At 47.9% G+C, this 27,167-nt stretch overlaps 1 protein-coding gene across 1 annotated transcript in view; it reads right to left on the bottom strand.

Annotated features, from left to right (window-relative positions):
- Nucleotides 1-26,499, bottom strand: part of PFN1 (profilin 1) — a 30,587-nt gene extending 4,088 nt beyond the window's left edge. Inside the window, exon 1 of the mRNA XM_073623055.1 lies at nucleotides 26,238-26,499. Within this exon, the coding sequence (XP_073479156.1) occupies nucleotides 26,238-26,366 (129 nt within the window). The 5' untranslated portion in view covers nucleotides 26,367-26,499. The remainder of the gene's footprint in view (nucleotides 1-26,237) is intronic.
- Nucleotides 26,500-27,167: the final 668 nt, after the last annotated feature.

The raw sequence follows: 27,167 nt of genomic DNA, 5'->3' as shown, positions 1-27,167 counted from the left end.
TACAAGGCACACTACTGCACTCCAGGGGAGTGCAGGCCCTTTTCTTCAGCACAGCAAGCCGAACGTTAAATGCTTTCAGAACTTGTGCGAGTTCATTTGCTGCTTCCTGGTAAAAATGGAGCCTCTAGGAAAAAGTTGTGCCTGTCCCGTCAGGTCTCAGGAATGTGGAGCATGCAGGACGGCCCCTACAGGGCTTCCTGCAAGATACAGCAGAGGCCCTGTCTGCAAACAAGTGCAGATGCAATGGATCTAGAGATCAAAACCCTGTAGTGGTGATCAGATAAATCTTGGAACAGGAGTCTTCCCTCCAGGTGTCAAACTGAGAAATTGCTCATTAAGCAGCTTCTATAAGCAGGCCAGCAGGGACAGGACCATACCTGTCTATAGTCACCTGACCATGGCTACTGCAAATGTCAAACCTGACCAGCCCCTTTTAGATGGTTTAGTAGTATTTGGGCCCAGGGCCAGTTCCCCTCCCCCCATGGATCTGAACAGTCCACCTGTGTGAAAGGGGCCCTAAGCCTTGACAATGCAGCAGGGGAAGGCAGCAAAGTTTACAGATCCCAAGTACTCAAGCATGCAAACCCAGTCTTGGGTCCATTCAGACTAGGAACTGTGCAGTTTCAGCCCCATTTTTGAATGAGGCTGCAATCACTGCACCAAAAGTAGTGCTCATGTACTACTATGAGACACATGCCAACTGCAATCATTTGTTACCATGCGTTCCAGTGCAGGCAGACGCACTGCCTTTGCACTGACCTACACAGCAGATTGCAAGGGAAATAGAGTGGGAAGCTGCATTAGAACATTTCTTCTGTGCATTCTAGTGTAAACAGGCCCTTAAAAAAAAATAAAAAATTAAAATCTACACTCCTGGGAATTAAATCAACTCTTGCAGTGGGGCTTCTCCATCCCACAAGGGTTAAATGCTTATCAGCCTAAGAGACCAGAAATTCATTTAAAGTGATTTAAAAAAAAAAAAAAATTGAATATTAGAAAACATTGCCTGGTCTGATGGGTCTCGATTTCAGCTGGTAGGGTCAGAATTTGGTGTAAGCATGGATCCATCCTGCCTTGTATCACCGGTTCAGGCTGGTGGTGGTGTAATGGTGGGGGGGATATTTTCTTGGCACACTTTGGGCCCCTTGGTACCAATTGAGCATTGTTTAAACACCACGGCCTACCTGAGTATTGTTGCTGACCATCCCCATCCCTTTATGACTACAGTGTCCCCATCTTCTGATGGCTCCTTCCAGCAGGATAATGCACCATGTCACAAAGATCCAATCATCTCACCACTGGACAGTGAGGTCCCTGTACTCCAATGGCCTCCACAGTCACCACATCTCATCCAATAGATGACCTTTGGTTTGTGGTGGAACAGGAGAATTGCATCATGGATGTGCAGCCAACAAATCTGAAGCAACTGATGTTATGTCACTATGGAGCAAAACCTGAGGAATGTTTCCAACACCTTGTATCTATGCCATGAAGAATGAAGGCAGTTCTGAAGGTGGGGGGAGGGGGGGTGTACAAGCAAGGTGTACCAAAGTGGCTGAGTACATATTTCTCAGAAAGGAGAGGGCTGCAGTAGAAGAATGCATACTTGCTGGGTCAGTTTACTTTAAGTGGATTCCTGCAGATCCCAATTACAGATAAGACCTGTATGAACATCTTCCTTCCTCCCGCCAGGACTTGTTTACACATTCTCTCTCCATCATGAATACCAGGTGACCTCCATCCAGGGGGGGGGGGCTGAATCTAGACATACCTACACAGGTGTGCAGTTCATACTTGTACAAAAAGCACATGACTTCATGACAAACATGCCTTCCAGGGAGTAAGACTTGACAGTTCCATACATGTCGGCTCACAACCATCAGATCCAGCTGAGGCAAAAAAAACCAAAGTGCAACTCCAAAAAGTACATTTTTGCTTATTGTAGATGTGCCAGTTCTGTGAGCCAATTGCCATTCATAGTGCCATCCTGAGTGCAACTTGAAGGGAAGAGCACAAGGGGTCTATGCTGGGACAGGAACAACGAGCTGGATGGAAGACATACCAAGGTGCAGCACCTGGCTGATGTGAAGGGTGTGAGCCTAGAGCCAGAGGAGGAAATGAGGATTTGGAAGTTATGGTGGAGTTTGGGGTTGCTGCATGGGTCCAGCTTAGACCAAAAGTTAACGCGATAAAGCTTTTTTTTTACTATAATGAACAAGTTATACTTACTTGCACTGTGTAGTAGTTTTGCACAGAGAAGCCCCATCCCAGGAACACCAATCTCCCCCCCCCACCCGTGCTCCCGATTCCTCCCACCAAGTGCCTCAGGAGCAAACAGCTTGCTGGGGGGGGGGACCCAAGCAGGCCCACTCCATGCTCATTCAGAGCTGTGGCTTGGCCCCGCCTCCCTCACTGGCTGTGACTGACAGCAGTGGGAGTTAAAGTGGTTGTAAACCAGAGAGCGAGCATAAAAATACACCCTGCAAGACAAAGGCATAATGAGCTAGTATGCTCATAACATACTAGCTCATTATGTAATACTAACCTGAGATCAAAGCCCTTGCTGCAATGCCGTACACAGCACCGGCAACATTTCTCCGGTAATGGCGTTCACTGAAGCAAACAGCATATATGTGCCTGTGCCAATGACGTTGGCAGATACAGGGGATCTCTCCTACACCGTGCAGGTTTAGAACATATCCGGGGTAGCTACAGGTAAGCCTCATAGGCTTACCTGTAGCTAAAAGTGGATTGTAAGGGTTTAAAACCACTTTATAGGGGTTGTAAAGGTTCATGTTTTCTCACCTTAATGCATCAAGTTGAAAAAAAAACCCTGGCAATGACTAACCGCCGCCCCCCCCCCCCCACCCCCCCGTTTTATTTACCTAAGCCAATTTACCTGCTCGGCCCTGACATTCTCTTCTCCACAGAGTTTCGGCATTGACTGAATAGATTGATAGCAGAGCAGCCATTGGCTCCCGCTGCCGTCAATCAAGTCCAATGACGTGGCCGCCAGCAGGCAGGACTGAGACACTCAGTCTATGGACGTAGCGTGTATGAGACGGGAGTGTGCCCACAAGGTAACCCCCTTGGAAGAAAGCTTCCCAGAGGGGTGTTAGCGATTGCAGGGAGGAGCCAAGAGAGCCGCCATGGGACCCCAGAACAGGAGGATCAGGGCCATTCTGTGCACAACAAGCTGCACAGTGGAGGTAAGTAGGACATGTTTGTCATTAAAAAAAAAAAAAAAATAAAATGAACCCTTACAACCACTTTAATGTCTCAGCCAATGAGGGAGTCCCAAGATCAGGCTCAAGTATAGGGGGGCTGCTTTACTGAAAAGTTTACCTTCATGCAAAGAAAACCTTTAAGTGCATTTCATACCTGGTGAATCCCTGCAGAAGCAGACTTCCGGTAGTAGCCACCACTACAGTAACTTCTGGGGCCCCGCTTCACAGTAATCATGGGCGATCACTCTGCATTTATAGAGGAAGCACTGAATGAGGGAGGGCTGGAGCAGTGACATCACTCCTAATCCAATCGGATGAGGTCTTTAATACAAGGTCCTCCCTGAATGGCTCCCATGCAGGTGACACCGTTTACATAGCTGCTTGGCACCTGGTGTCTACTACAGTGATTATCTACTTCTACAGGGATCAGCCAGGTATTGAATATGCACATTTGTATCAGTCCAGCTTGGATTAATGCAAAAGCATACTTTGCGCTCAGCTTTAATCTGGGCGGTGACACCTCAGAATGCTGTCCTGAAGCTGCTTTAAAAGGCCATTGAATGCAAAACCTGTCAGTTTTCTTTCATCCTGTGCTCCAATCAGGGAGAAGTCTCATCACCGAACTTGTCCCCCCCCCCCATTTTGGATTTTCCCCTCATCTTCCTGTCACCAGGACAATGAGAGCAAATAATTCACAGACTCACACCAAGAACTTCATGGCTCATTCTAACCCCCGGTTATGTCTGTTTGTCCTTCACTTAGTCACCTGCCCAGCAAAACCAGTATTGTCCTGTAGAACTACAGTGCTGAGGGGCCACAGATTGGACTGCATGCCACCATCATAGAAAACAGCCGTCTGCTCTGGGGTCATGGATCCTGTGTGCCAGCTTTACCCAACAGCTGCTGTTGGGTAAACAGATCCTAAGATAAAAAAAAGGGACACTTGTTACCTGGCAAGAACCGTGCTGGACAAAGTCATTTACAGGCAGTCAGAGTTAAACGACTCCTTACAAATAGAGGTGGTGGGAACGTTGCTGGCAGCCGCTTGCGCTCCACACTGGTCCCAGATACTGCCAGGCAACCATCTTGCAGCCCTGGACACATCCCACACTGCAGTACTACATGGACACAAGAGCCCCAAATAGCATGACTGCATGCAGAGAATCACCCGGAACATCCCACATCACTGCACAGAAAGGAGTTACTTATAAAAATGTACAGTTACCACTTACAAAATGAGACGCAAGAACAAACCTACAGTCCATCTCGTTCGGAGCCCCAGGGACTGCCTGTATATTAAGGGGAGTGTACGGAGCTAAAGTGCTCCACCAACTAAAGTCATTTTGACAGGTAAAAATGTTACTAAAACAGTAAAAATCAGTGTGTATCTGCAGTAAAACGTGGTTATACTTGAGCCTCAGGGGGTTAATCCTTCACATTGTGTAAAAAGGCTGTTTGATCCTGTCTTCTCAGATCCTCCCATTCCACTACCCCCAATTTGAGTTTGCTGTGCATTACTAGAGATTTTTTTTTTGGGGGGGGCCAGGGGGTTCAGTACAAGTGATCAGCACAGGGCCATTCCATATATAATGGGCGGCACAGTGGTGTGGTGGTAGCACTCACCTAGCAGTAAGAAGAGTTGCTGGTTCGAATCCCAACCACGACACTACCTGCCTGGAGTTTGCATGTTCTCCTTGTGTCTGCGTGGGTTTCCTCTGGGTACTCCGGTTTCCTCCCACACTCCAAAGACATGCTGGTAGGTTAATTGGATCCTGTCTAAATTGTCCCTAGTATGTATGAATGTGAGTTAGGGACCTTAGATTGTAAGCTCCTTGAGGGTAGGGACTGATGTGAATGTACAATGTATATGTAAAGCGCTGCGTAAATTGACGGCGCTATATAAGTACCTGAAATAAATAATATATATATAGAGGGTCAGGAGTCCTGCAGAATGAGACTGAAGTGAGAATGAAAACACTGACAAGCTTTAACCAGACACTAATAAAAAAAAAATAAAATAAAAAATAAAGTCACAAGACTGCTATATACTGCTAAGAAAAAACAAAAACAAAAAAAAAAAAAAGCAGTTTTACTAAAATTGCATTTCCAGGTTTAGTAACACTTTAAAAATGCAGGTTTAACTAGAAAATTGACATTCCTCCAAAAGCGATTGTAAAGTTGTTTTTTGTTAAAAGAAAGTTATAACCTACCTGCTCTGCGCCGCTAGTTTTGCGCAGAGCCCGAATCCTCTTGGGTCACCCTTCAGCTCCCCTGGCCCCCTGCCCCCCCCCAGCAAGCAGCTTGCTATGAGGCACCCAAGCCAAGTCACAGCTCCTTGTGCCCAGACATGGAGCCCCACCCTCTCTCCCTTCCAATTGGCTCCCATGGGGTGTCAATCCATCAGTTAGCCAATGGTGCTGCTGCTGCGTCAGCCAATCAGGAGAGTCCCGACATCGCTGGAGAGAGATGGGGCTCAGGAAAATAGTTAAGGGGGTGCCTGCTACACAGGATTATCTTAATGCTCAGAGTGCATTAAGATAAAAAAACCTTCTGCCTTTACAACTCCATAAAGTGCATACTGACAGTGTGGTTAAATCAGGGCTCAGCCACCTGCTTATACCACCCGACAGCCCACCTAAAGTGGTTGAAGTCGGTCAGGGCTGTAGACATGCTGGGGCCAAAGTCAAACTGCATGTATGCAACCCTTAGTGCAGGGATATGCAATTAGCAGACCTCCAGCTGTTGCAAAAACTACAAGTCCCATCATGCCTCTGCCTCTGGGTGTCATGCTTGTGGCTGTCAGAGTCTTGCTATGCCTCATGGGACTTGTAGTTCTGGAACAGCTGGAGGGCCGCTAATTGCATATCCCTGCCTTAGTGTGTAGAGTTGTTCAACATGCATTGCATATGACTGCAGAGAGAGATTCAGGATTTTGGGCCCTTTCACACTGAAATCAGTTGGCTGCATTTTGAGCTTCACTTCAACTGCATAGATAGCCCAAAAATTAAGATATTCCCCTAAGGCCAGTGATGGTGAACCTTGACACCCCAGATGTTTTGGAACGACATTTCCCATGATGCTCAGGCACTCTGCAGTGTAGGTGAGCATCATAGGGAAATGTTGTTCCAAAACATCTGGGGTGCCGAGGTTTGCCAATGCCCTAAGGGCATAGTTCACATTGCAAGGGGGGGAAGAAATTGTGCAAAACACATGCAAGGACGCTTGAAATGCATGTAATCATGGTTAAAACCTGCAGTTTCTGGTGTGAATGGACTCAGGTTTAAAGCAGGCAAGATGCAGCAATAAAATGCTTCACCACTTGTCAAAACACCCTCTGAATAGCAATCCAATAACTGCTTGTCAGAGGGATGGCACATGCTGCCACAGATGCCCTAAGGGTTTGTACACATGCACCAGAGTCTGCTGTTCCTCTGAAAAGCATCCATGCTCAGATCACTTTTAAGAGGGTGTTTGGTAGTGTTCTAGTACCTTCACACCAATCCTTGGCACTCCAGAGCACCATGCAATTGTGTGCATTACACACAAGCCCTATTCATTTGAAGGAGAGGGGGGCGGGGCCAAACCAGGGCTCCATCTCTGAACTGACACAGGGCACCGAGACTCGGGTGACCCCATAGCAAGCTGCTATGCATGAGAGGAGACAGGAGAACTGAAGAGGGACCCAAGAAGAGGAGGATGTGGGCTGCTCTGTGCAAAACCAACTGCAGAGCAGGCAAGTATAACATGTTAAAAGTTGGTTTCTCTAAAGAAACACTTTAAAAGATCATAAAACCCCTGTTAATTCACTTAGGGCAGGCAACCTGGGACCCCTCCAGCTGTTGCAGAACTACAAGTCCCATCATGCCTCTGGGAGTAAATGTAACTGCCAGCCTTGTAATGCCTCATTGGAAATTTAGCTCAACAGCTGGAGGGTCCTAGGTTGTCTACCCCTATACTAGGGGGTAACCGAGCCCTGACAGCTCCTGGCAGATTAGCTCCAGGATGAAGACTACAAGCAGCCATGCCAACACATAGCACAGGCCCCACCATTCCCACTATCCAGGGAGAAGTTTGCAGCCAATGGTGGATCTAATAAGGCTTCATGCACACGAGACGCCGGTGCAAACTCTTCTGAACACATGTTTTTAAAAGCTGAAACAGCCATTTAGAAACACCCGTTTTGTTGCGTTTGCAGAGCAGAGAATGACATTTTGCGACCTGACTTTGGGGTCCCGCATCTTGGGGCCACTTGGTGCTAGGTACCCCAAATTATTGTAGTGCTAGTTCCATTGTTGGCACACAAATATGCAAATTTGGGGTTCCTAGCACTATGTGGCCCCGAGATAAGGGGCCCCAAAGTCGGGTCGCAAAATGTCAAGCACTTCTGCAGCAGAGAATGACATTTTGTGACCCGAATTTGGTGCCCCATATCTTGGGGGCCACTTGGTGCTAGGAACCCCAAATTTGGATAGGTTATCGCATTAGTCCAACTGTTAGCATAACAAATTTGGGGTTCCTAGCACCAAGTGGCCCTGAGATATGGGGCCCCAAAGTCGGGTTGTAAGAAACTTCTAAATGCAAATGCAGCACCGGCGTTTAGCGTCTGAAACGTGCAAAACGTTTGCGTCTGAACCCATTTTTTTGCATCTGGAAAAACGAGGTTAAATGCAACTGCCTAAAAACACCAAAAAAAAAAAAACGAGACTGTGTACATGGACACATAGGATAACATTGAATGGGTTCAGTTGAAGTGTCCAACTGCCTCTGAATGCGAGTTTAACAGCGCCTCGTGTGCATTAGGCTGTAGTGCCAGTTCACACAGGGGCGACTTGTCAGGTGACCTAGCCGCCTGACAAGTCGCCTCCCGTTATGTACAATGGAACCGTTCTAATAGGAGCGACGCAAGTCGCTCCGACTTAGAAAAAGGTTCCTGTACTACTTTGGGGGCGACTTGCATTGACTTCTATACAGAAGTCATTTTGCAAGTCGCCGAGGAAGTCGTGTGCAGGTCGCCTTGGTGAGGCGACCTGCAAGTCGTGCCGCCCCTAGTGTGAACCGGGGCTAAGAGGCTGAAAGGCTGGGAGGAAAAGATCAGCAGCACACAAAGCACTGGTAAAAAAAAAGAATTTACTAAAGCACTTTGTTTAGAACATTTAAACTCCGCTTAGTGTTGTGAATGTCCGGGGCCCCTGGAACGCCTGCAGCACAATGGCCGGGGCCCCTGGAACGCCTGCAGCACAATGGCCGGGGCCCCTGGAACGCCTGCAGCACAATGGCCGGGGCCCCTGGAACGCCTGCAGCACAGGATCCCATTACTGAACAGTATATTCTGGTGCTTTTATGGGGATTTCACACTCTAAGGTTCCAGGAAGGAGGAAGAACAGAAATGTTTCGTGGTGGTTTTTACACAAACACTTCCTGTTAGCCACTTCTGCAGCAAACCGCTATTCTGATAAAAATTACAGGCAGTTCCTCTTTTCTTAGCTTTTTTTTTTTCACCTTCCAACCCCCTCAGATATCCTTTTTAGGTAAAGCCGCTAAATTCAGAGGCTTGCGTCAGCAGCACACACACAAAAGATATGAGATTACATAGGGCTCTGCAGAGTCATCCAGGCACAGGGTGGTGCCGGTAATTGTGTTTTTTATGCACCGTGTCCGGCTCTAGGACGTTGCTCACTTCTCTAAGATACGGCATTCTTGCTGGGAGAAGTCAGCTCTGTAGACACAACAGCCGCTGCACACAGTCATCACTAGGCAGAGCTCCTCAGACAATTGGTCTCTGTATAAGATCCAGAAGTTTCCCCTTTTTCAGGGATGAAAAATCAGTTTTAGTCATGCCCTTTACTCCTCCCTGCAGGGAGGGAGGGGGGGGGGGGAATTCCTCCATTTTGTTCCCTGCAGGAAGTAGAGCCGGGATGAGGCACAGACAGGCAGAGAGGTAGGAGATTTGCCGTGTGTGTCAGACATCTGGAGTGTTTACAGATGGGGCACAGCCTATAGGAGGGGGACGTGTGTCCAGACTCAGCAAGATTACACAAGCCTCACAGCCTCTTCTCTGCACTCTGAAGCTTGTTAGGGAGATATTATTGCCTCCTCTGGTCCCTCACTCCTCCACCCTGACAGAGGGGGGTGATATAAAGAGGAGATAGTGGCTTAGGCTAGATTCACACCTAGGCATTTTTAGTGCTTTTTGCAGATTTGCACTACAGAACGTGTCCCATAGGAAGCCATGTTGGACTGTAGTTCAAATCTGCAAAAAGCACCAAAAATGCATAGGTGTGAATCAAGCCTTAAAGTGCATTTTTGGTGCTTTTTGCAGATTTGAACTACAGTCCAACATGGCTTCCTATGGGACACGTTCTGTAGTGCAAATCTGCAAAAAGCACTAAAAATGCATAGGTGTGAATCAAGCCTTAAAGTGCAAGTTCACCTTTACAGAAAAATCTGTAAGGTAAATTTACACAGGACCCCCAACCTTGCCCCCCCCCCCCCCCCCCCCCAGTTTTGCATGGAGGCGATCACCTGTTCTGAGCCCTGGTGCTTAGAAATTCAGTTCTCCCTTTTCCTGCTGAGAGGGTGGGCTTTAATTGGTTTGCACCACCCATGTGATGGCACCAACCAATTAGAATGCTCCTAAACGTCCCTCCTGACGGGGTACATTTAGGAGATTCAGCTCCAGGGGATTTCTTTAGCCCCCATACACACTATCAGATTTTCTGCTGATTTTTGTCTTCAGATTTACCAAAACCATGTAGTACAAGAGCCTGTCTGATTGCATACAAATTGAAACTCCTAAGGTTTGACCTCCATATTATATGGTTTTGGTAAATCTGAAGACAAAAATCAGCAGAAAATCTGATAGTGTGTATGGGGCTTAAACCTTGGGAGCTGTGACCAGGGCTCAGAACGGGCAATTGCCACCATGCAGGACCGGGGGGGGGGGGGGGGGGGGGACATGATGGGACTTGTAGTTGCAGCAACAGCTGGAGGTCTGCTAATTGCATATCCCTGCTATACACTGGTCACCCCTGATGACCCCTTCCCAGCCAGTGACAAAGTGTTAAATATGCTTAGCCAGTGTTTACTGTAGTTTGGGGGGGGGGGTTGCTTTTACTAAAAGGCATTGATCCACATCCCCGCTTTGCAGATACAGGATCCAGATCTTCCCTCCTGACAGAACATCAATCTGCCTTGCTTACATAGGCAGACTGCTGTTCTGTCTCAGTACCAAGTGATTAGCGGGTGCCAGCAGACAGTCCATGGTACCCAGCCATCATCTCCCGCTGTGAATAATCAGTATAAAGAACATAAAAAGGAAACTACTGGGATTTTAAAGGTGCAATAGGGGGACACAAATTTTATGTAAAAAATTCACATTTTATTTAGAATTGGTAAAAACCATGTCTATAAAAGTTTACATTCAATTTAACACCACAATCTGATCGTGCAACCGAAGGAATTGTTTCTCAGCATGTTTCACCACATGCTGTGGCTTCTTCATGAGGGTAATATCTATCAGGCACTAAAGAGTGAATACAAGAATTACATAACGAACAACTATATAGAGCAGTTGTTTTGACTGCTCTATATATTGTTAATTGTGTAATTCTTGTATTACTCTCTTTAGTGCCCCATAGATATTACTCTCCTGAAGAAGCCACAGCATGTGGTGAAACATGTTGAGAAACGATTCCTTCGGTTGCACTATCAAAGATTGTGGTGTTACATTGAATGTAAACTTTTATAGACATGTGTTTACCAATTTTTCTAAATAAAATGTGAATTTTTTTTTTTTTTTTTTTTTTTTTTTTTTTTTTTTTACATAAAATCTGTTACCTATTGCACCTTTAAAATCCCAGTTCCCTTTATGTTCTTCACATTAACTTAGCTGGTTCTTCGATTCAAAGCAAATTTCTCATGCCGATTTTGGCACTCAAGTCATATGAAAGTTGGACCTGAAACAGCAAACGTATGAAAGTCACACCTAAATGTTATAAATGCAACAGTTGTCCATCACAGGTCAAAGTCATATCAAAGTAGCATGACTTGATTTGCACAAGTGTGAATGGAGCCTTAAAGTTATTGTAAACCCCCCCCCCCCCCCAATTAATAAACCTGCAAAACAAAAAAAAGGCATAATGAGCTAGTATGCTTAGCATACTAGCTCATTATAACTTACCCGAGATCGAAGTCCCCCAGCGGCGTCCTCGTACCTTGCTCCAGCAGCCAACATCACTCCCAGGGGTTACTTCCGGGTATCGTGGGTTCTGGCGCTGTGACTGGCCAGAGCTGCAATGTCACTCTTGTGCATGCATGTGGGATCTGCCAGTAACGGCACAGTCTAACTCAAGCAACAGCGCGTACCTGCCCTTTGCATGTGCTGATGACGTCAGCAAATACAGGGGGATCTCCTAAACTGTTCAGGAGATATCCAGTGTAGCTACAGGTAAGACTTACCTGTAGAAAAAAAAAAAGTGGCTGTAAAGGGTTTACAACCACTTAAAGAGCTAGAAGAGACTCTGAAAACAAAGGACAGTGAGCAGCGCCATCTAAGTGCAGTACAATTACAATTTAATGCATAAAAAATAAAGTGTAAGATACTCACAAGGTTAAAAACCAATTCCAGCATGAATGGAATGTGGCGTTAATCTACTCAGGTGGTAGCTGCTAGTGTCGGTGGCCATAGGTAGGTCCTGAGTCCCAAGTGTCTGAGCCTACCAGGAGGCACCAGCTAGAATTGTTCAACCTTGTGAGTTTATTTCTTAGCAGCGACATCTAAGTGCAGTATGACTGCAATTAATGTATAGAAAATCTGTCCTTCAGGACAGGAGGGGGGATCCCATGGACAGATGAAAGGTCATTGGCTGTTATAAGGACGCTGCATCCCCGCTAAACCAATTGCTGGCACTCTACATTTCACCTATAAACCGGGAAGTCCTGCTGACAGAACCAAGCCAGAAGGTGCATTTACACGAGTACCGATACCTGTGCAAGTGTCTAGTAATCAGCACTGATACGGTTATCAGTGCAATTCTACTTTTAAAAGTTTGCCAAGAGCTGCACTTAAATGATTCATGGCCATTATTTCTGTGAGAGAAGCCAAGAGGTCAGGAAAGACCTTCAATGGGGAGTTCCTTGGGTCTAGCAGCAAATTTCTGGGCCCCCAAGCACTGTCACATGACAGGGGGCTGATGTCATCACTTTGTCCAGGCATCCAATATTGGGTAATCATGGTGCCGGATGTTAACAGGACAAAAGTATTGACCATCTGAAAGTACAACTTAAGAGCCAGCAACCAGAAGAGTGGGAGACTCCAGACCATCTCTAGCAGTACAATCTCCTCCAGACTGCAGTCTGTTGATTATGATGGTGTTGCCATGTTTGCTTTAACTGGCCCAGAAGAGACAGCATGCTTGCAGTGTAAAGAATTTGCAAGGCAGATAGAAGGCAATCACTACATTTGCATGTTTTACACCAGATACCACTACTGGTACCAAATAAGAACTGCCAACCGATCACTGCCAAACAGTTTATTCAACTGTAATACAATGACACGCAATGTTAAGGCCCCTTTCACACTGGGGCGGTGGGGGGCGTCGGCGGTACAACAGCGCTATTTTTAGTGCTGCTGTACCGTCGTTCTTGCAGCGGTATTCGGCCGCTAGCGGTGCGGTTTTAACCCCCGCTGGCGGCCGAAAAAGGGTTAAAATCCCTCGTAAAGCACGGCTATAGCCGCGCTGTTCCATTGATTTCAATGGGCAGGAGCGGTTTAGGAGCAGTGAATACACCGCTCCAAAGAAGCGGTTTGCAGGACTTTTTTCACCGTCCTGCCAGCGCACCGCTTCAGTGTGAAAGCCCTCAGGCTTTCACACTGAACAGCAGAGGCTGTTTAGGGGCAGGTTGCAGGTGGTATTTTTAGGGCAATACCGCCTCAGTGTGAAAGGGGCCTAAGTCATCTGTAATGCAGGAGGTTTATAACCAGCTGCAGAAAAGCAACTTGAGTGATGTTCTAAAGAATTAGTCCACCTAAAAAATGATCTCCATTCTAGGTGCAGTCTCTGGTGAGACGAGGAGCCACGACTTTAGATTGTAAGCTCTAATGAGCAGGGGGCCCTCTGATCCTCCTGTATAACTGTACAGTTTGCCCCAAGTTGTAAAGCACAAACTGTTTGCAATATATAAATCCTGTATTATACTAACGCCTTGGGGCTCCACTGCCATGATCTATCTTCAGTCCTGCAATTGGGTCCATCAGTTGCACTTTGAAGGGCAAGTTCACCTTTACAGAGAATCTGTACGGTTAACTTATACTATACCTGAGTCCTGCCATCACCCGCTGGGAAACATTCAGGTTGATGCTTCACCGGTCCAGGGACTTGAAATCTCAGCCGCTTAATCTCCTAAACGTACCTCAAAGATAGATAGGAGCCATCAGAACCTGCCTAGCCCATCTCATCAGGGCTGAAGAGAAAGCCATGGGGATTTTGAGTCCCCGGACTGGTAAAGCAGCGCCCTGATGTCTCACAGTGGATGATTGCAGGGCTCAGGTACAGAGGACCAGGAGGAGGTTCAGTGCAAGTTCATCTTACAGGATTTTATGTAAAGGTGGACTTACACTTAAGGTGGAATCCACAGCAGACCATAAAAGGCATTCTGCCAACATTCCAAAAGTGTTCTGCATGAGATCTACCCAATTCCCTGACAGCTTGTATGAAATAACTGGATCCTGAACACAAGTACCTTTATGCTGCATGTTTACACTTCAACTGATACATCTCACCTGTGGCCTTCAGTCTATGGAAGAAACGCTATGCCTGTGCAGGTCCTTGGGGGGGACTATTGAGGCTGGAGACCAGGCACAACAGAAGGCATGACTTCCTATTGGCAGGTTTGGCTGCAGAAGCAATGTTGAAAGTCACAGCTGACAGATGTGAGGACAGGATACTTTTAATCAGGGGGGGTTGACATGCAATATTTAATATGAAGGATCAGGGGTCTCAAACTGGTGGCCCTCCAGCTGTTGCAAAACTACAAGTCCCATGAGGCATCGCAAGGCTGACAGTTGTAAGCATGACTCCCACCAGTAGAGACATGATGGGACTTGTAGTTTTGCCTGTGGGAGTCATGCTTACAACTGTCAGCCTTGCAAGGCCTCATGGGACTTGTAGTTTTGCAACAGCTGGAGGGCCACCAGTTTGAGACCAGATAGAGGCTGCCAATGATTTAAAGTTAAAAAAAAAGCTGACTGCATCAGATGGACATGCAGCAAGGAAAGTCAAAGTAGGGCTGGTGACTTGAGTATGAACTGTAGCATAGCCAAGCAGGTAGCATTAAAGTCAGCAAGTCTAAGACAAGACAGTTAAGTTGGAGAGTTAAGAGTTACTCTTTCAATGTTCAGATTTAAAAAAAAAAAAAAAAAAAAACCCCACACACCTGAGGGATTTAGTTGATGAGAACAGGCCTACAGATAGCTGGATGTATGAAAGTAGGCAGTCATTTTATGTTCCAAGTGACTTCTATAGAAACTATTTGCAGATAAGGCCTGAAAAACGACCTACACGTACTTCTAGTAAAACATTAGTCATTGCCTTCAATTACAGGGTAATACCGGGTACATTCAGCAGAGACTGCATGCTGCAATCATGGCTTTATCTGCACCAAATAATGAAACTGGAAGGAAAAAGGAAAAAGGAAAAAGGAAAAAGGAAAAAGGAAAAAGGAAAAAGGAAAAGGAAAAAGGAAAAAGGAAAAAGGAAAAAGGAAAAAGGAAAAAGGAAAAAGGAAAAAAGGAAAAAGGAAAAAAGGAAAAAGGAAAAAAGGAAAAAGGAAAAAGGAAAAAGGAAAAAGGAAAAAAGGAAAAAGGAAAAAGGAAAAAGGAAAAAGGAAAAAGGAAAAAGCACCTAGAGAGCAGCACTCATTGCTCACTATGGCACAGTCTGGAGTAGCAGGCAGTGATTAGAGGGCACTGAAATGTGATCAGGAGCATCACAATGCAGTCTCTAAAGATAATTGTGATTGAACAGGAGTCTTGGGAGGCCGAGAGCTTCTAACAGATCTGACTACAGCTCGGCACGTGTAGATATTTACCAACATTAGAACAAAAATTCCTTCTCAAGCAAGCCCAAGATTTTTACCTATGAAGTGCAAAACAAGTTTACCAATTTCCTCACCCGAGTCACACATAACCCCTGAGCAAAGTGATAAAGAATTTTTGGTTAAAAACAATTTTATATATAGTTACCTGCCCGGTGTAATGGTTTTGCACAGAGCAGCCCAGATCCTTTTCTCTGGTACTCCTGGCACCTCCCTCTTGCCGAGTGCCCCTATAGCAAGCAGCTTGCCATGTGGGCACCTGAGCCAAGCTGCTGTGTTGTCCTTTCAGACAGAGCTGCGGCTTGGTGCCACCCCCCTCACTGACTGATAGCAGTGGGAGTCACAGAAGCCGAGATCTGCTTTTTTTCTCTCCTCAGGCTGTTAGCGTGAGAACCCCCCACACACAAACAAACGTTTACATCACGTGAACGGCTGTCATTGACAGAGCTGATCACGTGGTAGGGGGCTGGGATCGGCCCCTGATCTGTGAGCATCCAAGTCTCATTGAATCAGTGATCAGAGCACATTGTGCCCCACAGGGGGCGCACCTCTATTGACGGCCTACCGCCAATGTAGGTCTGCACTGTAGCACAGACGGGGTTAACTTAGATTTTTTTCTCTAAACCAACACACACCCACCTTTACAAACCTGTTATACTTACCTGCTCTGCACAAGCATTTTGCACAGAACATCCAAGATTCTCCTTTTTAGGTGCCCTGGTGGCACTCCTGGCCCCTCATTGGGTGCCCCCATGGAGAGCCACTTCCCATGGGGGCACCCATTGATAGACAGCAGGACTCTGCCCTTGAGTCACTGGATTTGACAGCAGCAGGAGCCAATGGCTCCTGCTGCTTCACTAGCCAATGAGGACCGGAGAGACAGTGGCTTGAGCAGCTGGGCTTGTCAGAGGGGGGGCAGCTGCAGCACAGAAGGTCTCTCACCTTGATGCATTAAGGTGAAAAGATTTTATAACCCCTTTTAATGCATTTAAAAAAAAAAAACCTGCCTTTACAACCCCTATAACAAGCCATTTAGAGGCGAGAAGCAAAGCCATGTAGCTTACACAGGGCTACGGACAGATGAGCCAACCCTCAGCATTGTCCCATCCCCCGCCATACAGTACTTTCTTCATGCAGCAGTTCAGTGGCAAAGGACAGAAGAAAATGCGAGTACACAGTGCCATTTATGGAGCAAAATCATGTATTTACCTGCTTGGACAAAGTCCTAGATGTAGTTTACATGCTATAAACATGGCTGCCTATACAGTAATATACAGGTGATGACCCTGAAGCACACCTGCACTTGGCCTGCCCTTTTGATCCACGCTATGCTAGAAAAGCATTACCTACATCAACCTACAACTACAGAGCCCCTCCCCCCCTTCACTAAAGCTGGCCATAGACTCTTCCAAACCTCAGCTTGTTCATTAGGAACGGCTGAGATCCGAACCACATTATGGGCAGGCTGTTGCATTTTTCGTCAGGCATGATTGCCAGCAGCAAGTATACGGCGGCATTGTGCACCCAATGAGCAGCACCCAATGAGCAGCACCCAATGAGCAGCACGATAATTAAATGCACCAACATGAAGTTTTACACTACAGGATCACTCATTGGAGAGAGAAAAAAAAGCCACCGTTTAGATTTTTACACATGGCTGTATGCTATCCTGCCAGAACAGCCAATGGGGGTTTTAAGCCAACAGATGGTGCCCGGTGATGACCTGACCCCTAAACAATCTAAGGACTGTCCTAGAAATGCAGCCGGTCCACAATGGGAGAAGTTGTTTGTGGTTCCTGAAAGTGGGCAATGCTACAGGTGGCAGCTGTCTCAGGGATTTGCCAGGAAAAAAAAAAAAAAAATCCATCTATGACACACGGGGGGCACAGTCATGGAATATTGGCCGGGGTCATGCAAGGGGCCTAAAACCCCCGTCCTTCAATCTCATTGCTGTATAGGGAGGAAACCAAGGCATGATGTGTACTGAAGTCATGAATGTCCTGGGAAATGTGACCACATCTCAACCTGTTTTTTGAACACATGATCAGACTTTAGTTTGAGGGACACCAAAAGCCACAGACTCACCTGTGTAATTATAGCAACACTGTACCATTGTGTATACCGGGGTATTGTTTGTATGTGCTCTGCTGGGATATTTACTCTCAGGGGGTCAATGACCTAAGTGTGTTTTCACTGTACTTTCCTATTCTAGGACTGGGTCCTTGCTGTGGGTCGCAGTCTGTGTGGTTATTGAAAAACCTGCTAAACACATTTAAACTGTTACCCCAACATTTCATATTGCTGATATGTGCCTGCTGTACCATGTACTAGTATAGTAATGCATGCATGTTCTCTTTGTATGAAATCCCTGGTGTTCCTGCCAGTCCCTCTGCTTTCCTATTAAACACTGACCACACTAGGCAAGAGAACACACCATGGTCAGTTCCCTAGCTATGCTGGGAACTCAGTGTATTCTCCAATGATTAGAATTGTCCTGACATGCCCTACGTGCTACTACTTCTGCTCCCCCTCAGCTCTTATGCAGCTGAAAAGAGAGGGAACGTGATCATACTTTTTTTAAATATATAAAAAAGGGAAAAGAAATAAAAAAAAAAAAAAAAAGTACTAGTTACTTACCGGTAACCCTTCCTAGGAAATCTTCCAGGACGGCAGGCCTGGGGAGGAGCCTCATCTCAGGTGTGCCGTCCTGGAAGATGACTTGAGAAAAGAAGATCATATTCCCTGTTTTCAGCTGCATAAGAGCTGAGGGGAGCAGAAGCAGCAGCACACTGAGCTTGCCTATATCTATAGATATAAAAATGGGAAGTTATAGATATCTATAAAAACAATTGGCCTTTTGTTTCTATTTTAATCTGAACGGGTTGTTTTTTCAAGGTGATGGTTTACAAATCACTTGCCAATGGATCCTGCTGGCCAGTTCCAGATGGAAGGTGGCATTCTTGATCACGTGACCTCTGAGGAGTAGTCAGTGGTCACACAAGTGCCCCTCCCACTGGCACCAACAGTTGCCATGACTGCAGCAGACTGACTTCTTTACCAAGTGCACATGCTCAGTGACCAGAGTAAAGTGGTGCACCATGGACATGTGTAGTACAAGGGCCACCTGACCCGCTTCCACACAGGTTAAACCATGGGTGCTCAACCTGTGGGCCCTCCAGCTGTCGCGGAACTACAAGTCCCATCATACCTTGGCCTTTGGGAGTCATGCTTGTAAATGGTCAGCCTTGCAGTTCTGCAACAGCTGGAGGGCCACAGGTTGAGCACCCATGGGCTAGATGTTGGCAAGGCTGCCAGGAACCGTTGGTGAAAGCTAGTCAATGCACTGGACAGGCAGTGACCATGCTTAGCATAGAAAAAGTGGTGCAATAAAAAAAAAGTGCATGCGTGTCAAGGGCCACCCACCCCGCTGCCAGACATGTTAGGTGGTTGCGGAATGGGGGGGATTAAAGTGTTAAAGCTTTTTTTATAACATGCCTATACTTACCAGCTGTGCAAGTGTTTTGCACAGAGCAGCCCTTCTACTCTTCTTCCCCTAGGGGCACTTGTACCTACTCCTGATCACCGCTGCTGTGTCCAGACAGTGGGAACTCAACCCCCTGCTGGTGTTACCAGATTTGATTGACAGCACTGGGAGCCAATCGCTGCTACCAATCTGTCCAATGAGGAGACCGTGCCAGGAGCCGCTGTGCTCATGCACATCACTCAATTAGATGGGGGGGGGGCTACAGCACAGGAGGTTTATCACCTTAAACTTTGGGGCACATTGAAGTTTACCAAAAAGCAGCTACACGATTCTGGCTAAAATGAGAATCACTTTTTTTGCTTAGTAGATCACGATTCTTGCGGCATAACCTTTCACATTAAAAACAAATAAAATTGGGCTCTTTACAGTTTCTTTTTTTTCATTGAAGTGTTTTTCCCCCCCAAAAAAAAAAAAAATTGGGTTTGAAAGACCGCTGGGCAAATACAGTGCAACATAAAATATTGCAGAAATTGACATTTTATTCCCTAGGTCAGTGATGGTGAACCTCGGCACCCCAGATGTTTTGGAACTACATTTCCCATGATGCTCTGGCACTCTGCAGTGTAGTTGAGCATCATAGGGAAATGTAGTTCCAAAACATCTGGGGTGCCAAGGTTCACCATCACTGATCTAGGGTCTCTGCTAATACTTATTTGGGGGTTCCAAGTAATTTTCTAGCAAAAAAAAAAATATTGATTTAACTTAAGAAGCAAGTGTCAGAAAAAGATTTAGACTTTAAGTGGTTAAACTTCCTGCATTTACACCAAAAAAAAAAAAACCTTGACTGCCTGGATTTTCTTTACACACAGAAGTGTATCCCTTTGATCTAAGGAGGAAGAGTTAGTTACAATGTTTCATGTTAAAAACTTGGCAGACTGCCCCATTTCTTTTGACATCTGAGTGAGCAGATAAGTCTCTCCACTTGTTATATGATAGAAATCAGCAAACTCTGCAATAGAGATTGTCATGGGGGTTGAATCGAGATCACAATTTTTTTAACGATTAATTGTGCACAGTGTTCAGTTAACCATGGCGGCGCAACCTGTGGCCTTCCAGCTGTTGTAGAACTACAAGTCCCATTAAGCCCCCAGCCCTGGGGGGGGGGGGGGTGTCATGCTTGTAACCGTCAGCCTTGCAAGGCCTCATGGTACTTTGTGGCCCTCCAGCTGTTGCAGAACTACAAAGTACCATGAGGCCTTGCAAGGCTGACAGTTACAAGCATGACTCCCAAGGGCTGGGGCTTGATGGGACTTGTAGTTTTGCAACAGCTTGAAGTCCACTAGTCCCATGAAGCCCCAGCCCTTGGGTGTCATGCTTGTAACCGTCAGCCTTGCAAGGCCTCATGGTACTTGTGGCCCTCCAGCTGTTGCAGAAGCACAAAGTACCATGAGGCCTTGCAAGGCTGACGGTTACAAGCATGACACCCAAGGGCTGGGGCTTCATGGCACTAGTGGACTTCAAGCTGTTGCAAAACTACAAGTCCCATCAAGCACCAGCCCTTGGGAGTCATGCTTATAACTGTCAGTCTTGCAATGCCTCATGGTACTTTGTAGTTCTGCAACAGCTGGAGGGCCACAAGTACCATGAGGCCTAGCAAGGCTGACGGTTACAAGCATGACACCCAAGGGCTGGGGCTTCATGGGACTAGTGGACTTCAAGCTGTTGCAAAACTACAAGTCCCATCAAGCCCCAGCCCTTGGGAGTCATACTTGTAACTGTCAGTCTTGCAATGCCTCATGGTACTTTGTAGTTCTGCAACAGCTGGAGGGCCACAAGTACCATGAGGCCTTGCAAGGCTGACAGGTACAAGCATGACCCCCCCCCCCCCCAGGGCTTAATGGGACTTGTAGTTCTACAACAGCTGGAAGGCCACAAGGTTGAGCACCCATGAATATACGGAAAGGACAAAAGCCAACTGATTCCCAGGCACAGCCGCTCCAGTCTTTATAAATTCCTCCTATTGGGTTGGTTACTGCACCATGCATGCAACTTTGCACTGAAATACACAAACCATGTGACTAGTCAGCAGGGAATTCGGAAATGAGACTGTTAGTAGAAAAAAAAAAAAAAAAAAAAAAAAATGTAATTTTGATTCTCACTGGTGACCTTCCTAGTTTCACATTCTGTACCAAACACTAAACTGTTAGTAGTAAAGCCCCCCCCCAATACTATCCTGAGCCCATTTGCCCCACATACAGTAAAAATTACAGCTTTGCATTCTGGAAAAGTACAGAAAAGGATTCCCTGAGTAAGGCAAAGGATGGACACACAGGCTTTAATTGTATGGAAAGATTGCACCATAAAGCAGCTCCCCGTCCTCCCTGCTGCCCCGCCCAGAGTACAGCCGCAGGGCCGTGTCACTGAAGTTTTATTGTTCAGGAACTTTTTTTTATTCCTACCAAAGTGCACGGCCATTACACTTCACCACACCTCTCAGTACCCGGGTGAAAGCAATACTCTACAGGAAGCAGGGCTCAGAATTCAGAGTGCTCTGCAAGAGGAAGTGGGTTATAAAAAAAAAAAAAAAAAAACCTCACAAGAATGCAGATCAATCATTCTGCTCAGCACGGGCCGTTTGGGGAAGTTTTCAGAAGACGATCGCTGAACGATCACTATCACTAAATGGTCCCCCCCCCCCCCCCACACCCCCATCGTCAGCCATGTGACTAAAATTATGACTCAAGCCTAGACTGAGGCTTTGTACAAACCAAGAATATGCACAGGAAATTGCCACCTCACCATGCTGCAGATCACATGGAGGGGGAGGTTATACAGAATATAGATATATATAAAGCACCACAGAAATAACATTATAAAAAAAAAAAAAGTTAAGAGGCAATACAAGTACACAGGAACTAGGACAGGGTTGGGCAATCTGCTGCAATTCTAGAAGGAACTAAAAGAAAAATTTCAGGAAGATTCAACCCACAGCTGCAGGTTACATAATAAATGCTGAGGAAGAGCCCATCATTGTACCTCTACAGGGCCAAGAATTACATGAGAAAGATGCACATGTGAGAAGTACTGGAGAAAAGATACACATGACAGCAAGACCCCTCCCATAAAGGGACATGCACTGGATAGTGCTAAAGCTGATGTTTAGTTTACTTATGTTTCCCTCCCCCCACCTCATTTTAAACATAGTGAGGGGAGGTCATTACTGGTCTCTGCGCTTCTCTAGGCAATGCCAGCAAATCATAGGATGTGGGAGGAGCTGGCAGTGGGCTGTACAGAGCTTCCTAAAAACAGCACCCCACCTCAGGACTCCTCCCAAGGGCCCCCCCAGTCATGATGTGACTTCTTGAATTATGCAAATATCAACATTCAACAGGCGGACGTCAACCCAGAAGAGTGGGCGTTACCAAGCTGGCTACATTGGCACAGGCATTGCCCACATGTGATGCCGAGCCTCCATAATGTAAAGAACTGATATCCAATGAAAAGGGTTGTTGGGTCACAGACAGTCACTGGGGGGGGAGGGAAATAGCTGGAGGATGCCAAGTGTTGTCCAGGCAGGAAATGACATGAGCTCCGACTTCCTGTAGCTTCTAATGATCACTGAGAAGCCATCTCACTACAAAAGATCAGCCTGTAGAATCTCAACAACTAGAAAGCGAAAGCTCCACCCCCCCCGCCAGCCACCCAAACTAGAAAGCTCCACCCCCCCGCCAGCCACCCAAACTAAAAAGCTCCACCCCCCCGCCAGCCACCCAAACTAGAAAGCTCCACCCCCCCGCCAGCCACCCAAACTAGAAAGCTCCACCCCCCCGCCAGCCACCCAAACTAGAAAGCTCCACCCCCCCCGCCAGCCACCCAAACTAGAAAGCTCCACCCCCCCCGCCACCCAAACTAGAAAGCTCCACCCCCCCCGCCACCCAAACTAGAAAGCTCCACCCCCCCCCAGCCACCCAAACTAGAAAGCTCCACCCCCCCCCAGCCACCCAAACTAGAAAGCTCCACCCCCCCCCAGCCACCCAAACTAGAAAGCTCCACCCCCCCCCAGCCACCCAAACTAGAAAGCTCCACCCCCCCCAGCCACCCAAACTAGAAAGCTCCACCCCCCCCAGCCACCCAAACTAGAAAGCTCCACCCCCCCCAGCCACCCAAACTAGAAAGCTCCACCCCCCCCAGCCACCCAAACTAGAAAGCTCCACCCCCCCCAGCCACCCAAACTAGAAAGCTCCACCCCCCCAGCCACCCAAACTAGAAAGCTCCACCCCCCCAGCCACCCAAACTAGAAAGCTCCACCCCCCCAGCCACCCAAACTAGAAAGCTCCACCCCCCCAGCCACCCAAACTAGAAAGCTCCACCCCCCCAGCCACCCAAACTAGAAAGCTCCACCCCCCCAGCCACCCAAACTAGAAAGCTCCACCCCCCCAGCCACCCAAACTAGAAAGCTCCACCCCCCCAGCCACCCAAACTAGAAAGCTCCACCCCCGCCAGCCACCCAAACTAGAAAGCTCCACCCCCGCCAGCCACCCAAACTAGAAAGCTCCACCCCCGCCAGCCACCTGAAGACTGGAGCCTCCCTGAGCTGAACGCCCAGCATGCCCGAGACCTGACAGGCGAGATCACCTTTACACTCTGGTGCCCCCGGTACATAAAACCCCCGCTCAGGTGTGATAAGTGAAGCTCATTTTTCTTCAATGGCCATTCGCAGCCTGTCCCAAAACTCCCAGGTAGGGGGTGCCAACTGTCACAAGCGTGAGGACTCCGACCTCTCCCGAACCCCACGCATGCACAGCGCGCTCACAACTGTAGCAGAGAAGGCTCATGCATGGGATTCCAATAAACCTGACCCCCCACCTCATAGGTGCAGTGCTCAAAATGGTCATGTGTGTCTGGTCATTTAGATTACAGGTATGGAGCACACCCCCCCCCCCTAAAGTTTTTAAACTAGGACACTGAAAAGGTTCATTTATCAAACCTTAAAGTGTTTGTCACACCAGGACACATGAGGGGGAGGGGCAATACTGTACAGGTAAATCTGGTGTGGTATAGAATAGGGAGACAACATGAAATATAATAGAGGGACAGATGAGACTAGTGGGAGCGCAGCTAATCCCTATAGACCTTTACAATAGGAAAAAAATGATATGCATTAGAAGAGGTAGAAAGCCATACAAAGATAGATGTCTTATATTGTCCTGTATGAGATTAGAGACCATGACAGGCAGATATGTATATATATTCTCTATAGGTGAGAGAGGTGTCAGTGAGCAGATCACAGGAGATCTATAGTATGGTGACAGAGGAGACTACAGGGACCCGAGTACTAGAGATCATACTATACAATCTATAATATAAGAGGAGATCAGGGGGAGGTATAGAAGGGGGAGGAGACAATGACTAGTACCCTATACAGGATACATGAAGTCTGTGGGGGGGGGGGGGGGGGGGAGACATTCCTGAGCAGAGTACAGGTATGACTGGGGGCCCCCCTAGAGGTCACTATAGGAATGTATACACCACCCCATAGGACATACAGAGAACTCAGGGGTGTGGCAGGCCAGGCCGAGGTCTATATGAACTACACAGACAACATGGAGGGGACATGTGAGCTGGGGAGGGCCCCCAATGTACAGGGGCCACCCGCTTCCCATCAATTTTGGATCAGTATAGGGGGGGGGTCACCTCTTACCCCATCCTGAGCCAGTACAGTGTACAAGGGCCAAATCTTTCCCCTCCTGAACAAGTATGGGGGGCACTCTTCTCCTTGCGCTAGTGTACTGGGGTTACCCCTCACCACCCCCTAATCTCAGATTAGTATTGGGGCCACCCTGAACCAGTACAGGGGACTTCTCCCTGGACCAATCCTGCATACAGGGGCTGCCCCTCCAACATTAGTATAGGGTCCCCCCATCCAGGGTTAGTACAGTGAACAGGGGTCCACCTTCCCCCTATCCCAGATCAGTACAGGAAGACCGCTCCTCCCAGGGCCCAGTATTGAGGCTGCCCCCCCAATATTAGTATAGGGTCCCAGCTAGGGCCACTGCAGTGAACAGCCCCCCCCCTCCCCCGATGAGTACAGGGGCCACCCCCTTTCCCAGGGTCAGAGGAGTTTGAGGAACATTCAGGGTCAGTGGAATGTGTGAAGCGGGTGTGCCGCCAAACAGAGCAGTAGCTGTATACACAGACAGGACAGTATAGAGGGGACACTGTGGGAAGGATTCTTGATGGGATGTATAGGTGGATAGGAACGTACAGGAGACAGTATAGACATGAAGGGGTGTACAGAGGATTATGGGGAGGGGGGAGGGTCAGACCTTCATACATTGGATGGGATGTACAGGACATAGTGGGGGAGGGGAGGCACATTATGTACAGAACTAACATGTCAGTCCAGTATATGGGTGTGGCCCAGCCAGTATAGGGCCCTAGAAGTACACACAGGGGCCCTTTACATACAAGAGGGCGGACCTCCATTTATACCTACAGCATCCCCTATATAATACAGAGAGGGCCCCCCCATACATAGAGCACCCTCTACAAAAGGGGGGCCACACATGAAGTGGGGGTCCCCATAAGGACAGCCCAAAGACTAGAGGGGCCCCTCTGCAGACATAGCATGCCCCCCCTCCCCCATACATCAGGAGCCCCCCCCCATGTGTTATGTACATACAGGAGGGACCCCACACATCAGTGGCCTCATCTATGAATATCCACTACACAGGGGCCCCAATATACATATAGCACCCCCTCTACACAGGAGGGGCCGCACATAGAATAGAAGGGCCCCCTGTATATAGAACATGAGGTCCCCATATATCAGGGGCACTATATGTTAAATATATGCAAAAAAAGGGGGCCTTATGTAGTATCAAACACAGGGGCCAATATACATAGCACCCCCTCTACACAGGAGGGGGCCACACAATAGAATAGAAGGGGCCCCCTGTATACAGAACATGAGGTCCCCGTATGCCAGGGGCCCTATATGTGTTATGCATATGCAAAAGAGGGGGCCCCTATACATCAGGGGGCCTTATGTAGTACCAAACCAATATACATACAGCACCCCCTCTACACATGAGGGGCCACAGTGGGGGGGTCCCCATAAGGACAGCCCATAGAATAGAGGAGCCCCTGTATACATAACATGGGGCCCCTATATGTGTCATGCACATACAAAAGGGGCCTCATGCATGAATATCCACACAGGGGCCCCCCCATGTACACAGCACCCAGGAGGGGCCACACATATTGGGGTTCCCCCATAACATAGAAGGGGTTCTCCCTATATAGATAACACGGGGCCCCCTGTATATGAGGGGGTCATATATGCATTGCACACACAGAAGGGGGTCCTATAGACTTGGGGCCCCCCTATACACAGCTCCCCTCCCGGGCCCCGCCCTGAGGCGCCCACGTACCGTGAGAGACGCGAAGCCCCCTCCGGGGTAGGCGGCCCACACTCCGTGCGGAGCAGCCAAGGCGTAGATGGCGCAGTCCGTGCACACGGTGCCGTCCACCAAGGTGTTGACGTAATCTATCCAGGACATGGCGGGTGTTCCTTCAGACGGGTGAGCGGCGGTGTGTGAGAACGGAGAAGAGGGAGAGAGAGACGCCTCGTGCTCCTGGAGGGGTGGTGCGCGCGCAGAGTCCTATCCCGCCTGCCCCGCCCCTTATAAAGCGCGCCCTGACACGGGGGAGGGGCGTGTGGGGAAAGGAGGGGAGGGCGGAGCCTCCTCCGACAGGAGAGCGGAGGGGAAGGGTGGGCGGGGTTTGCTGCGAACAGGAAACGGCGGTTAGAAGGGAGAAGGGGGAGTTAGGAGGAGGAGGCGTGTCGGCGGCCTCGAGCCGAGCCGAGCAGAGCGTGCTGCCGGGCAGGGCGCGGCCGGGGGGGCAAGTGCGCGTGCGCGGAGTAAAAAAAAAAAAAAAAAATGCGAACGGATGTTGCGCGTGGAAGGGTACGGCGGACGTAAAAAAAGTTGACGCATGCGTGGTGGTGACGATGGGTCAGGGTGTACATTGTGCTTTATAAACAGACTATAGGTATATAGGAGATGATCACAAGGACATAGATGAGGGGGTGTTATTAATAGCTTAAATCCCCCCTTCTTTACCAGAATCAGTATCATCATCCAGTGAGGGCGCCCCCTCCCAGCCACAGCCCAATACTGCAGCCCCCCCTCCCTCTAAGCTTTCATTACACTGATCACATGACCTCTCTACATTAATTAGATTGGCTTAGACTGATCACATGACCTCTCTACATTTAATTAGATTGGTTTACAGTGATCACATGACCTCTCTACATTTAATTAGATTGGTTTACAGTGATCACATGACCTCTCTACTTT

The sequence above is a fragment of the Aquarana catesbeiana genome, linkage group LG03 (genome assembly GCF_042186555.1).
Source record: "Aquarana catesbeiana isolate 2022-GZ linkage group LG03, ASM4218655v1, whole genome shotgun sequence".
Lineage (NCBI taxonomy): Eukaryota > Metazoa > Chordata > Amphibia > Anura > Ranidae > Aquarana > Aquarana catesbeiana.
The sequence above is the reverse complement of the archived record's forward strand: the minus strand, read 5'-3'. Positions and strand labels throughout refer to the sequence as shown.